Raw genomic sequence first — 11,866 nt, 5'->3', positions numbered from 1 at the left:
GTTTTCTAACTCACTCAGTGGCTATATGACCTTGGAAGGGAGACGCCCTCCTCTGTCTCCTCCTGCTATGATGCTCTGACCTCCCCCTACCCAGGCTGCTCCAGGCATGTGGGAAGATGAAGCGGCAGCTCTGCGTCCTCTACCGGCTCAGCTTCCTGGCCACAGTGCCAGGCGGGACTTGCCCACACCTGCCCCAGCACCTGCAGACCCAAGTCCAGACGCTCCTGCAGTAAGTGTGGGTGGGCCCTGAGCAGCTGGGTGCCCAGGGCCACCTGACTGCAGCCCGTGCTTCCCTGCTCTTCCCCGCAGGGAGAAGCTCGCGGACTGGAAGGACTTCCTGTTGGTGAAGAGCAGGCGGAACGTCACCATGGTGTCATATCCTGACCGCAGCCCTCGTGTCTCCTCCCTCAGGGGACGCACCACGGGCTCTGGGGAGGGAGGCCATCTGCTGTCACCGAGCCCCTTTCCTCTGAAAATTAACAGAAGAGCGTATCCCACGTGCCTAGGTGACAGGAGGGCACCGAGGCGAGGGCTCCGACGTCCTGCCCTCACATAGCTGGTTCACGAGAGCCTTCAGGCCCTTTGTCCCGTGTTCCCCGGCTGCCAGTGACCACAGATACTCCGCGGGGGCCGGGGCGGGCCAGGGCTCCTTGTTCTGGCTAGCTCGGGGGCGGGGGGGAGCATGTCCTTTCTTAGGTCCCCACAGTACACAGAGGCACGTGGACTCCGCAAAGGCCTGTAGTCAGTGTTCTGTTAGAAACTCCATTTGCAAGCCTTAGATGACCCTTTCATTATGGAACACTGGCTGTTATTGAGTACTGATTTTCCATGGAACGCTGTATGAAGCAGCTTTTCTGATATTAAAATCTCGGAATTGTCAGACCTAGTCCCCTGAGACTGGAAACGATGCCAGAGGGCCTCATTGGCCACCAGCCATCGCCGTTCCATGGCGTCTGTTCCCCCTCATCACCCTGAGGGACACCTTCCAGCCTCTCGAGATGGCACGTGGGGATGAACAGGGTCACAGTGAGGTGGGCGGTGAGCTGGGCCCACTGGTCAGCTGCATGCTCTACTCCCATGCCAGCCTCATGGTAGGTACGGCCTCACCTCATCACCGTGAAAGTGATGAACTCGGAGCACCCTATGTCCCCGTGGGGCCCAGAAGCGCCCGTGTCAAATGTGCGTGTGTCAGGGCTCTTAGCACTTCTCAAGGCTGGGGAGCTGGGAAGTGGAGGCCGATCTGGGGAATCAGGACTCAGAGGGGGCCTGGCTGAAATGAAGCCTGCCATCAGGGGCCACCTGGCCTTTGACCCCCTGCTCAGGAGAGTTGGATGCCAAGAAGAGGACAGAGAAGCACCCTCCCTGGGCCCTGGCTTTTCAGCGCCTTAACTCCGACCTTCACCTACCTGGAAGACTTCCCAGGCCTGGTGCATTTCATCTACGTGGACCGCACCACGGGGCAGATGGTTGCGCCTTCCCTCAGCAGCAGTGAGAAGACTTCATCAGAGTTGGGCAAGGGGCCCCTGGCTGCTTTTGTCAAAACCAAGGTAACCACCCGGCCACCCCTGGGTGGGATGTGCTGAGGCCTGAACCCCACCCTGATGAAAGAACCCCTCGGTCCCACTTGCACAGCAGCTGCTTAACCCCAGCACCTGTTGTCCTCACCTATGCCTGGTCCCGGCAGGTGGGCCCAGTCCGTGTTGGACAGCACCTCCTGGGGTGTTCTGCCCAGGGCACCTGGGTTGGCAAGGTGTTCCCGACAGCCAGCTCAGTGCCTGGCATACAGAAGTGCTCCACACGGTATTCGTCGAATTAACTAATAAAATAGAAAACTTATTGCCCAGTAAATCAGTTTGAGCATCAGAACATAAAAACAGATGATTCCTACTAAGAGAACATTCTGCAGGAGTCCCTGTGCTAATTTACTGACTCTCCTTCGTGGCAAGCTGGTTTGGTTTTTTTTGTGGAGAGAAGGGAACCTCTGACACTTTTTAAAGAGAGAGGTGGCTAGATGGGTTGATGGGTGGGTAGCCGTTTTCTAAAACGGCAGAGATAGATAGATGATAGATAATAGATATTGGGTTATTAAAAAACTCATGACATTTTTTTTCTCTGATACGTTTTTTCATGTGAAAATGCGTCATGACTTTTCTGATAGCCCGATAGACGCCATTCTCTGAAAAGAGACTGATAGGTAACCAGTTTCTAAAGAGACAGGAGCAATAGAAGGAGATAGGTAGACAGACAGACTTTAATTTTTTTGTCCACAGAAAGTATATCATAGTTAAATGAGGTGGGGACTGAAGGCCCGGGTGCAGGCCCAGTTCTGCCAGTTGTGCCTCTCACTGGCTGTGCGGCCTGGGGCACCATTTGGTGTACGGCAGTTCCTCATCTGTAAAAGATGACACTATTCACACCCTCGAATACAGTAAAACTCATGCGAGCGGCTGCGTGTGCGGTACGTAGCCCAGCACGGGGCTCAGGGATGGACGGCTCACCGGGCGTTCCCTGGGACCGGAGTCCCCACCCTCACGCCATCCCTGTCCGGGGACGGCTGGGCTGTCGGGAAGCTTCTTTCCGGCGTCGCTCTGTGCGGTCGGTCGCCGTGGAGATCACTCTGGATGGGCAGCTGTGTGCTCCACGTTCTCACTGCACGTTCTGTCAGATGCACCGCCCTGTGCCACTGCTCTCTGTAAACACGACTCGGAGCGGCTCCGGAAGGTCGTCATGCGAGCGTGGCATAATTCACTTTATCACTCCCCGTGTTTGAACGTGCGGGCCGTCTGCAGGCTCTCGCGGTTATAATTCCGCGGTGCACACCTTGGTGTACATCTGTGTCCTCGGCTCCGATTATCTCCTCGGTACGATTTCCCGGTATGGAATTGCTCAGTCAGATGGGAGGAATGTTTTTAAGGCTACTGATGCATGTTGTCACATTGCTTCCCTAAAGGTAGAGCCAGCCCACGTGTCTGTTTGCAGATTTAATTAGGTAGTACACTGGGACCAGGGCTGGCGTGACTCACAAATCCCTTCCGCCGAGGCCTTCGTCGAGAGCACCTACCGGGTCTTTCCCCTCCCCGAGAAGGAGAGAGCTGGGCTTGGGCAGAGGGCAGGCAGCACAGGTGACAGTCCCTCCATTGGGCAGGACAGCATTGCTGAGGGGACCTAAGGCACGCAGTCTCTCAGTCCCTCAGTCCCGTTTCTCGCTGACACCTTGGTGAGCTCTGGTTTGGACTTCGTGCTGGAGCACAGGACGGGCTGGCTCAGACTGCTCTGTAGGTTGCTCAGACCTTACCCAGCCCTGAAGGGGACTGTGGCCCTAGGGAGAGGAAGGCCGTCCAGGTGCCACACTCGAGTCTCTCCTATTATTTAACAATGTCCCTGCCTGGCTATTTCCTGGCCTGAATGATCAGTTTCCTGATTTATGACCTCTGTAAAGTACTCGTATGTGGTTTCCTCACACAGTGACTGGGGGAGCAGTCCGTCCACCCTCCCATCCGGTAATGATTTACTGAGCTCCTGCTCTGAGCCGAGGGCCCCGAGCACTAAGGGGAGCCCCGGGGCCTGGTGCTTGTCCCTCACACAGGTGAGCAGGGCTACGGTGGAGTGACAGCACTCTCCTCCCACCCCAGGTCTGGTCTCTGATCCGGCTGGCACGCAGGTACCTACAGAAGGGCTACACCACGCTGCTGTTCCAGGAGGGCGACTTCTACTGCTCCTACTTCCTGTGGTTCGAGAACGACATGGTGGGTGCGGCCAGCTCCCTGGGCAGGATGGTTCGGAAAGGCTTTCCGCTCCTGTAACTCTCAGATCTCTTCCTTCTGCACTATGCTCGGTCTGTCTGCTCCTCCGCACTCCCTTCTCCGGTCGGATGACAGATGAGCATAGCAGGCTGGTGCCCAGAACTCAGGGTCCCATTTTCACACCGGCTTTCCGATCCCCCCCCTCCTGGCTGGCTGACAAGCTCGCGCTATGGTTCAGGCAGTGCCCGGGTGCTTGTGGAACCCGACGGACACACGCTCCACTTTGAGAAGGCCGCTGGGGTCATGCGCTTTGTCATCGGCATGTCAACCTCATCAGCGTCCAGAATGAAGCATGGCACGTGGTCATCCCCATTGTATGGGCGGATAAATCGAGGTTCAAAACGATTAGCCAACCTGCCCGAGGAGTACGGAAGTGGGGCTCAGGCTCCGGGCGCTCGGCCCTGTGCTGCTTCTCTGGACCGCACCTCCCTGCAGGAGAAGCTCAGGTCATGGGAACTCGTGGCAGCTCCACCCGTCTTAGGCTTTCTCTCTGTCTCCCGTTCTTTTCTCCCATGTCACCTTCAGCCATTGTTCCAGCCCTCTAAGTGTCATGTCTGCTGCCCTCACAGCCCCTCTCTCTGGGTCCCTGTACTCCTGTCCCCTCCCCAGCTCCTGGCCCGCCCTCTCTGCTCACAGATGGTGACCCGTATTCTGTGTGCTGTGTGTCCTGCACGGTATTCTTACAGTAAAGTAAGCTAGGGAGAAGAAGACTGTGAGCAAGAGAAGATACCTCTGCCCCACCGCACTGTGTTTTCCAAAATGCGAATTGAGAAAGGTCCCTGTGACGGTGGGCCCACACCACCCAAACTCAGGTTGTTCAGGGGCCGGCTGTGCGTGTCACCACTGCAGCTCTAAGGTGGCTCTTCTCATTCCGTTTCCCAGGAGGGACAAAGAGGCCCATGCCTTTTTCCACACACCGAGTACACAGCAATCCTGGGCCGGCCTCCACCTGGGGTATCTCCCTCTAGCCTGTGTTCCTCCCAGCACACCCCTCTCCTCCCTGTTCTCAAGACCCTCCTCCTCCTTCCTTAGGGGTACAAACTGCAGATCATTGAGGTGCCCGTCCTTTCTGACGACGCGGTCCCCATCGGCATGCTGGGAGGAGACTACTACAGGTGACGCTGACTGGAAGGCTGTCGGGAACAGCAGTGCCCCCTGGTGTTGGGGGGCGGACGTCAGCCCTGGGGGGGGGCAGCTCAGGAAGGCCTGGCCTGAGAAGCCAGGGCCCATGGCAGGAGCTCTTCCGGGGCGGGGGGGCAGCACTCAAGAAGAGCACTTTGGGGTCCCGCCCATCTTACTGTGGCACAGTCTGGGCAGTGTGAGGCGACCCTTGTGCTTGGGCCCTAGGACTGCCCTGCTGGCACCTCTTGGCTCAGAGACCGCTGTTCTCTTTGGCCCCAGGTGTGGGTGACAGCCCAGAGGGAGGGACCGTGGTCAGGGGCTGAGCCTTGGAGCAGAAGGCGTCAGCCCAGGAGGTGGGGACTCAGGAGGTGACCAGGAGGATGGGAGGGTGCGGTGGCCTCGCCCTGACCCGGTCCTTGCGTTTCCTCCCCCAGGAAGCTCCTGCGCTACTACAGCAAGGGCCACCCGGCCGAGGCCGTCCGGTGCTACGAGCTGCTGGCCCTGCACCTGTCGGTCATCCCCACAGACGTGCTGGTGCAGCAGGCTGGCCAGCTGGCCCGGCGCCTCTGGGAGGCCTCGCACATCCCCCTGCTCTAGGCCGGGGTCCACTCCGCTCTCCCACCCGCTCATACTCGCATGTGCTCCCACAGCAAGAGCCTCCCTGTCCACAGCGGCCATCCCGAAGATGGGGTTTCTTAGACTCTACCTGAGTACACTCCATGAAGAGAAAAGAGCAAGCCCCAACCCTGACCTCTGGAGGAAGAGGGAGGCCGTGGGTTATGTTTGTCTCCTTAAAAGATCAGCGGTGGGGCCTGTAGTGGTGTGATTAAGGTGCTGGACTCCCACATGGCCGACTACAGTTTGAGTCCCAGGCCCAGCGGCTTAAAAATTATGGCAGACGTGTGTGCGTGCCCAAGATCCCAGGAGAATGGAGGAGAAGGATTGTGGCCATCCCCCTGGGGAGTGATTTCTTGCTTTCTGTCTCTCTCCAGCAGGCCCACACACCCAATGGCGAAAAACAAAAACCAAAAAAAAATACAAAAATTTTGAAAAGTAAAATAAAATAAAATCAGAGGTTGGAGAGGGCAGTGGCTCCTCTTTCAGAGCTGCCTCTCCCTCTGTCCCTGACAGACAGGGAGGAAGTCCCGGAGCCAAGGCTGCCTGAAGACACCCTCTTCTGCCCTCTGGGTGGAGGAAGCTTGCCGGGGAAGCTGTGTCCTCCCTAGACAGAAGCGCTGCCTCAGCTGGGTTCCAGTCCCAGCCCTGCCACTTCCTGTCTGAGGCATGGGCAGGTTTCTTGAACTCAGAACCCATTTCCCCAAATTTAAAGAGGTGCCCCCCACCTCTCCGGGTGGTTGTGAGGAAGTCAAGTTGGTGCTCAATAAATGTTACGCTGCCATTTCTTCACGCCCGTCCCGTGCCTGTCTGGGGCTGCGGCCATGCTGTGCCCCACCCAGAGATCAGACCAGGGGCCACATGGAGCCCGGGCTTCTCCGCGTTTCAGAGCTTCCCAGGCTCTCCATGTTGGATTGAGAGCCACGACCTGAGGGCACAGCCCTCCCTGCTGACCAATTCTATTCCAGACAGACACCAGACAAGAGGCCCCGGGGCACTGGAGCTGGGAGCGCGCTCCTGGGCGGAAGCCAGTCCCAGGATGGAGAGAAGTGACGTCGTGGAAAACAAGCATCCCCCACAGCAGGGGCACGCACGCCTCGGTGAATGTACAGGAGCCAGGCCGCCTGTGCCTTCTGTCCTGAGCTGAAGTTCATGTAGAGAAGTCTGGCCTTTCCCCACCGGGAATGCCTAAGGTCTTAGCAGGTGGCCGTAAGGCACAGTGTGCTGGAGGTGACAATTGGGGTTCCTCAGCATTGTGGGCTTAGGGACAGGAGTCGGAAACACCGAGTGTGGGAAGTGCAAAGGAACACTGTACAAACCTGCGCCCACGAGCCCACCACCCCGAGGTGCGCTCCTGCCCCGATGAGCTCATCACCGCAGGTGCACGCTCCTGCCCCCAATGAGCCCACCACCCCCGGGTGCGCTCCTGCCCCCGATGAGCTCACCACCGCGGGATGCGCGCTCCTGTCCCCAATGAGCTCACCACCCTGGGGTGCGCTCCTGCCCTGACGAGCCCACCACCCCGGGGTGCGCTCCTGCCCTGACGAGCCCACCACCCCGGGGTGCGCTCCTGCCCCCATGAGCCCACCTCTCCGGGGTGCGCTCTTGCCCCTATGAGCCCACCACCCCGGGCTGCGCTCCTGCCCCGATGAGCTCCCCACCCCGGGCTGCGCTCCTGCCCCGATGAGCTCCCCACCACAGGGTACACACTCTGACAAGCCGACCATGGCAGGGTCCTCACTCTAGACCAGCCCACCTAGAGGGTTCCCTCTCCTGACCAGCCCTCCACGGCAGGGTGCCCACTCTGGCCACTTAATTTCCCTGAGGTCTTCTCCTCTGCGTGATGTGATGTGTCTAGTTTAACCAACAACCCCCCTCCCGCATTTTTCCATATCATAAATAACTAGTTGAACCTCCTGATCTGGGTTTTGCACCCACACATCCTGTGAGTGTGGGGACAGCTGAGGTGACGTAGAAGCGCCCCTTGGAAAGCCCTTACTCTCCCGATTTGGAGAGGCACGTCCAAGAGCAGGTTTCCGACCCAGGAGAGGTCAGGGCTGTAGACTCAACTGGGGGCTTTCTTCCGACAAGGGCACTCTGCCGAGTAGTGGGCAAGGACAAAGGGGCCCCCGATTCAAGACAGGCCAGAGGGATCTTAGGAAAGCGCTTGAGCCGAAGATATTTGCAGATGTGGTCTTAAGCCCTGGGGGATTCTCGGAAAATGGGAAAGGTGCCAAAAGCCGTAAGAGAAAGAAAAAGGTGAACCCCAAGAATTACAGATGGCGAGTGTGCAAGACTGTGGCAGCCCGTCACGTGGAAGGTGTTTACACACCCAGGAGAGGCAGGTGCGGCCCTCTGCAGCTTTGCCAAAGGCCCTGGCCGTGGTGATGCTAAATGGCTGCTCCAGAGGCCTCAGCCAGGGCCCCCCGAGCCTGCCGTGGCATGGAGCAGTCACTCCCTGGGACTGTGTCTGACCCCACCCCCAGCCCCGAGCCAGGAGCACATGGGGTCAAGGTCTGGCTTGAGTGTGTCTCTCCTTGTCAGGATCCCCGTCCCGGCACGTTCCAGACGTTGCATTCCTTGGTGAGAAGTGACACCGGCGAGAGGCGAGGAGGCCCCTTGGAGCCTGCTCTGACCCCAGCACCCCCACCCTGCCCTCCCGGAGTCCTGGGTCCTGCCCTGTGAACACTGCCCAGCAGTGCCAGCATGGTGCCTGGGGCGGGAGCCCTAGTGAGTGTGCAGCTGGGACACCGCTCTGAGCTCCTGGCCCTGGCTCTGACTTCCGCCTGGTTAATCGGCAACCAACCACCCCGTGCTGCCCTGCGCAGACTCCGGAGCGCGGCGTCCTGTTCGGCCCTGGCTCGAGGCCAAGACTGAGCAGCTGGCCGCAGCTCCTCCTCTCTGCCTGCTTTCTCCCGCCTCTCTCCTGGCCCTCAGCGGCAAGGAAAACTGATCACAAGCACATTCCTGGCCTAGTCCTGCCCAGCCGAGGGCAGAAATGGCTGCAAGTGGCCGAGGTCTCAGCAGGGCTCTGGGTGCCTCTCGCCGTCCTGCTTGGAGACAAACTCACTTGGAAGCCAGGGGACGCCTGAAGCCTGAGTATGATGCGGTGGTGATAGGAGCAGGTAAAGTGGGTCCGCAGGTGAGGTGGGGAGAAGCTCTGCTCGGAGGCCTGGAGGGGCCCCTCTCCAAGCCCCGCCACTCCCTCTGCTCTGGGCACAAGCTGGTCAGGAGTACGGGCTGAAGTGGGGGGTGCAAACGCCCTTCCGTCTAGAAGTCAGGTGCTCGGGGTTCTGGTGCTGGCTCTGTCACTGACTCGCTGTGTTACCTGGGGCAAACTGTCACCCTCTCCAAACTCTTGAACTTTCCCATCTGGAATGGCAAAAGAGGACTAGGTGAGGGGTTCCTTGTTTTTCTTGCAAAATTGGCTGGAGCCACTTCTCAAAAAGTAAGGGATCTTTTAAGAGTGGACCTGGCACAGCAGACAAGTGAAATCCAGCCAGCCCAGGCACCGTTCTGTCACCACCGCCTCACTGCTGAAGCACCCATCCCCAAGGGGAACCCGAATCATTTCAGGAAGAGCAGAACCGAATCCCAGAGATCCGACTGCATGTCTTCAGGGGATGGCAGCTGCCCGGGCCTTGCACCTCGGACATTTAGGGGTCCGCTGCAGTGACGCTGAGGCACTTGGCTGACCCCATGCACAGGGTATCAAACCCAGCTGGGTGGCCGGGCAAGGTGACTGGGGCCAGGTTCTTTGGGGCCTTCCATCAGCTCACAGCAGTGCATTATTCCCCACCGCCCTTTATATGGCGGACAAAGAGACCGAGAAGACGCTCGTCACCCGCTGCCCGGCCGCGTTTCCGCACACGTCTTCATTTTGCGTGACCTGAGAGCAGTTGTGAGCAGGATGGACGTGAAACGAGCGACACACGAGGATTTATGTCCCGACTTCCTCTGTGCACTGACAGGAATGACTTGGTGTGATCTGATATTTTTCTTTTTTCTCAGAGATTTTTGTCATAGAGTGTGTGGGCTCGTATGAGACAGAGACAGATTGAGACAGTGAGAAAGTGGGTGACCATGCTGCAATCCCTTCTCCATGCTCCTCATGGGATCTTTGGCATGCACCCATGTACACATACCCATTGTGATTTTCTTTTTTTTTTTTGAGAGGTTTTCGCTATAGGGCGCATGCACCAGAAAGAGAGAGAGACAGAGAGATAGAAAGCGAGAAATCACCCCCCAGAGGGGATGGCCACGCCGCAGTCCCTTCTCCTCCATTCTCCTCTCGGGATCTTGGGCACGCACGCACACGCACCCGGCGTGAGTTTAAGCGGCCAGGTCCGGGACTCGAACCATGGTCGACTACGTGGGGAGTCCAGAGACATAGCCATTACGCTAACTGCTGGTCCCCCCAGTGTGATTTTCAAGTCACCAGGTCTGGGACTCAAACCGTGGTTGGCCATGTGGGGATCCAGCCATGTAACCACCACACCAAATTTCCCAACGAAACTTAGTCTGCATTCTTAGCATTTCCCCAGCATTTCATTGAGCCCAGCAATGAATGGAACAGGTCGAGCCCCGCTGTGTATAACATTTGCTGACTCCTGCACGTTCCCGCCACGGCCTTTCTCAGTACCAGCAGGAGGAAAGCCTCCAGGGCAGGGGCACATCCTTGTGGGGACTGTCCACTGTCCAGGCACAGAGGCCAGTGACTGCAAGAGCAGAGGTGACAATCAAATGTAGTGGCGAGTTTTGAGTACCTATTATCTTTGAACCACAAACTTCCTGTGCTGGTGGGATCCAGCTTGCCCCTCCCACTGACTGGACTCAGGAAATGAAGTGCCCCAGGCCTCAGCCTCAGAGAAGCCTCCCTGTCTCCTACTCTTGGTCACAGCTACCCCTGCTGCCCTCTAAGGAAGAAGGTCGAAGCTAGGCACCTGCCAGTGTGAGTGGTCTCAGCTTGCGGCTCTTCCATTACAGTCTCTGACTGCCCAGCACCCATCAAGCCTGGTTTAAGGGCGTTCCAGGCCTGAGTAGGTTCTCTCCTGAGTCCTTGAAGTCACACTGGTCATGTTTGCCAAACTGAAGATGACCCTAACGGAGTCACTGAATGTGCCTAAGAACCACCCAAGGACTTTCTTAAAATACAGGTTCCTGGGCCTTCTGCCTGGAACTCCAAGGATCCCGCAGCTGGGAGGCTGGGAGGCGACTCTGGCAGCGAGCACATCGACCCAACCAGCACTGGGAGTGAGTCTGATGCAGGCGGCTGCAGAGGCCGCGCTCAGGGCCCAGGGTACCCATTACAGGGGCCCCTGGGGTAGACCTGGGGGGTAGCTGAGCCCACAGCTTAAGGCCCCCTTGGTGGGACAAGGGAGGTCACCAGAAGCCACAGGTCACCAGGACCTGGGGAGGGAAGGTCCTCCTCACCCGAGGCCTGTTTGTGCAGACACTTGCTCACTAAACTGGACTCCATGCGTGGAAGGCTTGATTCGTCTTCCGAGGTGGATGACCAGCACCAATTAAAAGGCCAATAGCTACCGTCCGTGCGGCCTATGCTGGGTCCCGTGCTGTGCGTGTATTAGCACTTACCCTCCCGAGACTGCAGGTCCCGGCACCCTCTCTGCTTCACATGTAAAGAAGCTCGAGGCTCGTGGCAGCTAAATGGCTCCCCGCAGCCCCTGGCTTGGTGAATAGCAGAAGCCAGGTTGAGCCCAGGACCGTCTGCCTGGAATTCGTACACATCTGAGCGAGAAGGGCTTTTCACACTGCAGGCGCAGGCCATTCATAAGTCCCAACCAGCACGGTTTTTTTTAACTTTCTTAGGAAAATTCTTGAAAGAACATAAAAGTAGATAGTATGTCAACCAGCACTTTTAAAATGAAATATAACCAAATAGGTTACCACCTGCTTATCACGTGGCAAGGGTGTAAATTCCTGAAGAAAACTTCCGTTTCTGGGAAGTGCCTGTACGTAGACATGTGGGTAGGCCAGGCCATGGTCTACAACGGGTTTCTTCCTGTGGATCAGAGTCTACGGAGTTTGAAGAAGAGTTTTAAAGATTCCTTTAGTGGAAGGGAAGTTGGCTCAGTGACCTCTAAAATTCTGGGCTTTTCCACGTGGGAAACTTAAAATCACCTCAGCCCTGAAGAAATGCACCCTATCGGTCATTGCTGCTCCTCTGTGGGTGTTTGTCAAACGAAGAGCTGAGGGTTTGTTAGAGTCCACACCGGGCCCAGGTCGGAGCTCGGACAACCCGGGCATCGACAGCCACCTTCAAGGACACGCAGTGACTCTACAGCCAGAGAGCAGCGCAGGCCAGC

General features: G+C 57.7%; 2 protein-coding genes across 9 annotated transcripts in view; both read left to right on the top strand.

Moving 5' to 3' along the window:
- The window catches only part of HPS1 (HPS1 biogenesis of lysosomal organelles complex 3 subunit 1), a 34,885-nt gene extending 29,018 nt beyond the window's left edge, over positions 1 to 5,867 (top strand). For 6 of the 8 annotated variants that reach the window (XM_014591173.2, XM_027775277.1, XM_006157362.3 and 3 more), the window contains 6 exons: positions 95 to 229; positions 310 to 375; positions 1,403 to 1,547; positions 3,633 to 3,746; positions 4,836 to 4,918; positions 5,360 to 5,865. In XM_014591173.2, the coding sequence (XP_014446659.1) occupies positions 95 to 229; positions 310 to 375; positions 1,403 to 1,547; positions 3,633 to 3,746; positions 4,836 to 4,918; positions 5,360 to 5,522 (706 nt within the window). In that variant the 3' untranslated portion in view covers positions 5,523 to 5,865. Of the gene's footprint in view, positions 1 to 94; positions 230 to 309; positions 376 to 1,402; positions 1,548 to 3,632; positions 3,747 to 4,835; positions 4,919 to 5,359 lie in introns of all 8 variants that reach the window. The other 2 variants (XM_027775281.1, XM_027775280.1) reach the window with 2 other exon arrangements.
- A 2,602-nt stretch (positions 5,868 to 8,469) lies between these two features.
- PYROXD2 (pyridine nucleotide-disulphide oxidoreductase domain 2) overlaps positions 8,470 to 11,866 on the top strand; it is a 35,579-nt gene continuing 32,182 nt past the window's right edge. The window contains exon 1 of the mRNA XM_006157359.2: positions 8,470 to 8,665. Within this exon, the coding sequence (XP_006157421.1) occupies positions 8,539 to 8,665 (127 nt within the window). The 5' untranslated portion in view covers positions 8,470 to 8,538. The remainder of the gene's footprint in view (positions 8,666 to 11,866) is intronic.

Source organism: Tupaia chinensis, unplaced genomic scaffold (genome assembly GCF_000334495.1).
Source record: "Tupaia chinensis unplaced genomic scaffold, TupChi_1.0 Scaffold000539_1, whole genome shotgun sequence".
Lineage (NCBI taxonomy): Eukaryota > Metazoa > Chordata > Mammalia > Scandentia > Tupaiidae > Tupaia > Tupaia belangeri.
The sequence above is the reverse complement of the archived record's forward strand: the minus strand, read 5'-3'. Positions and strand labels throughout refer to the sequence as shown.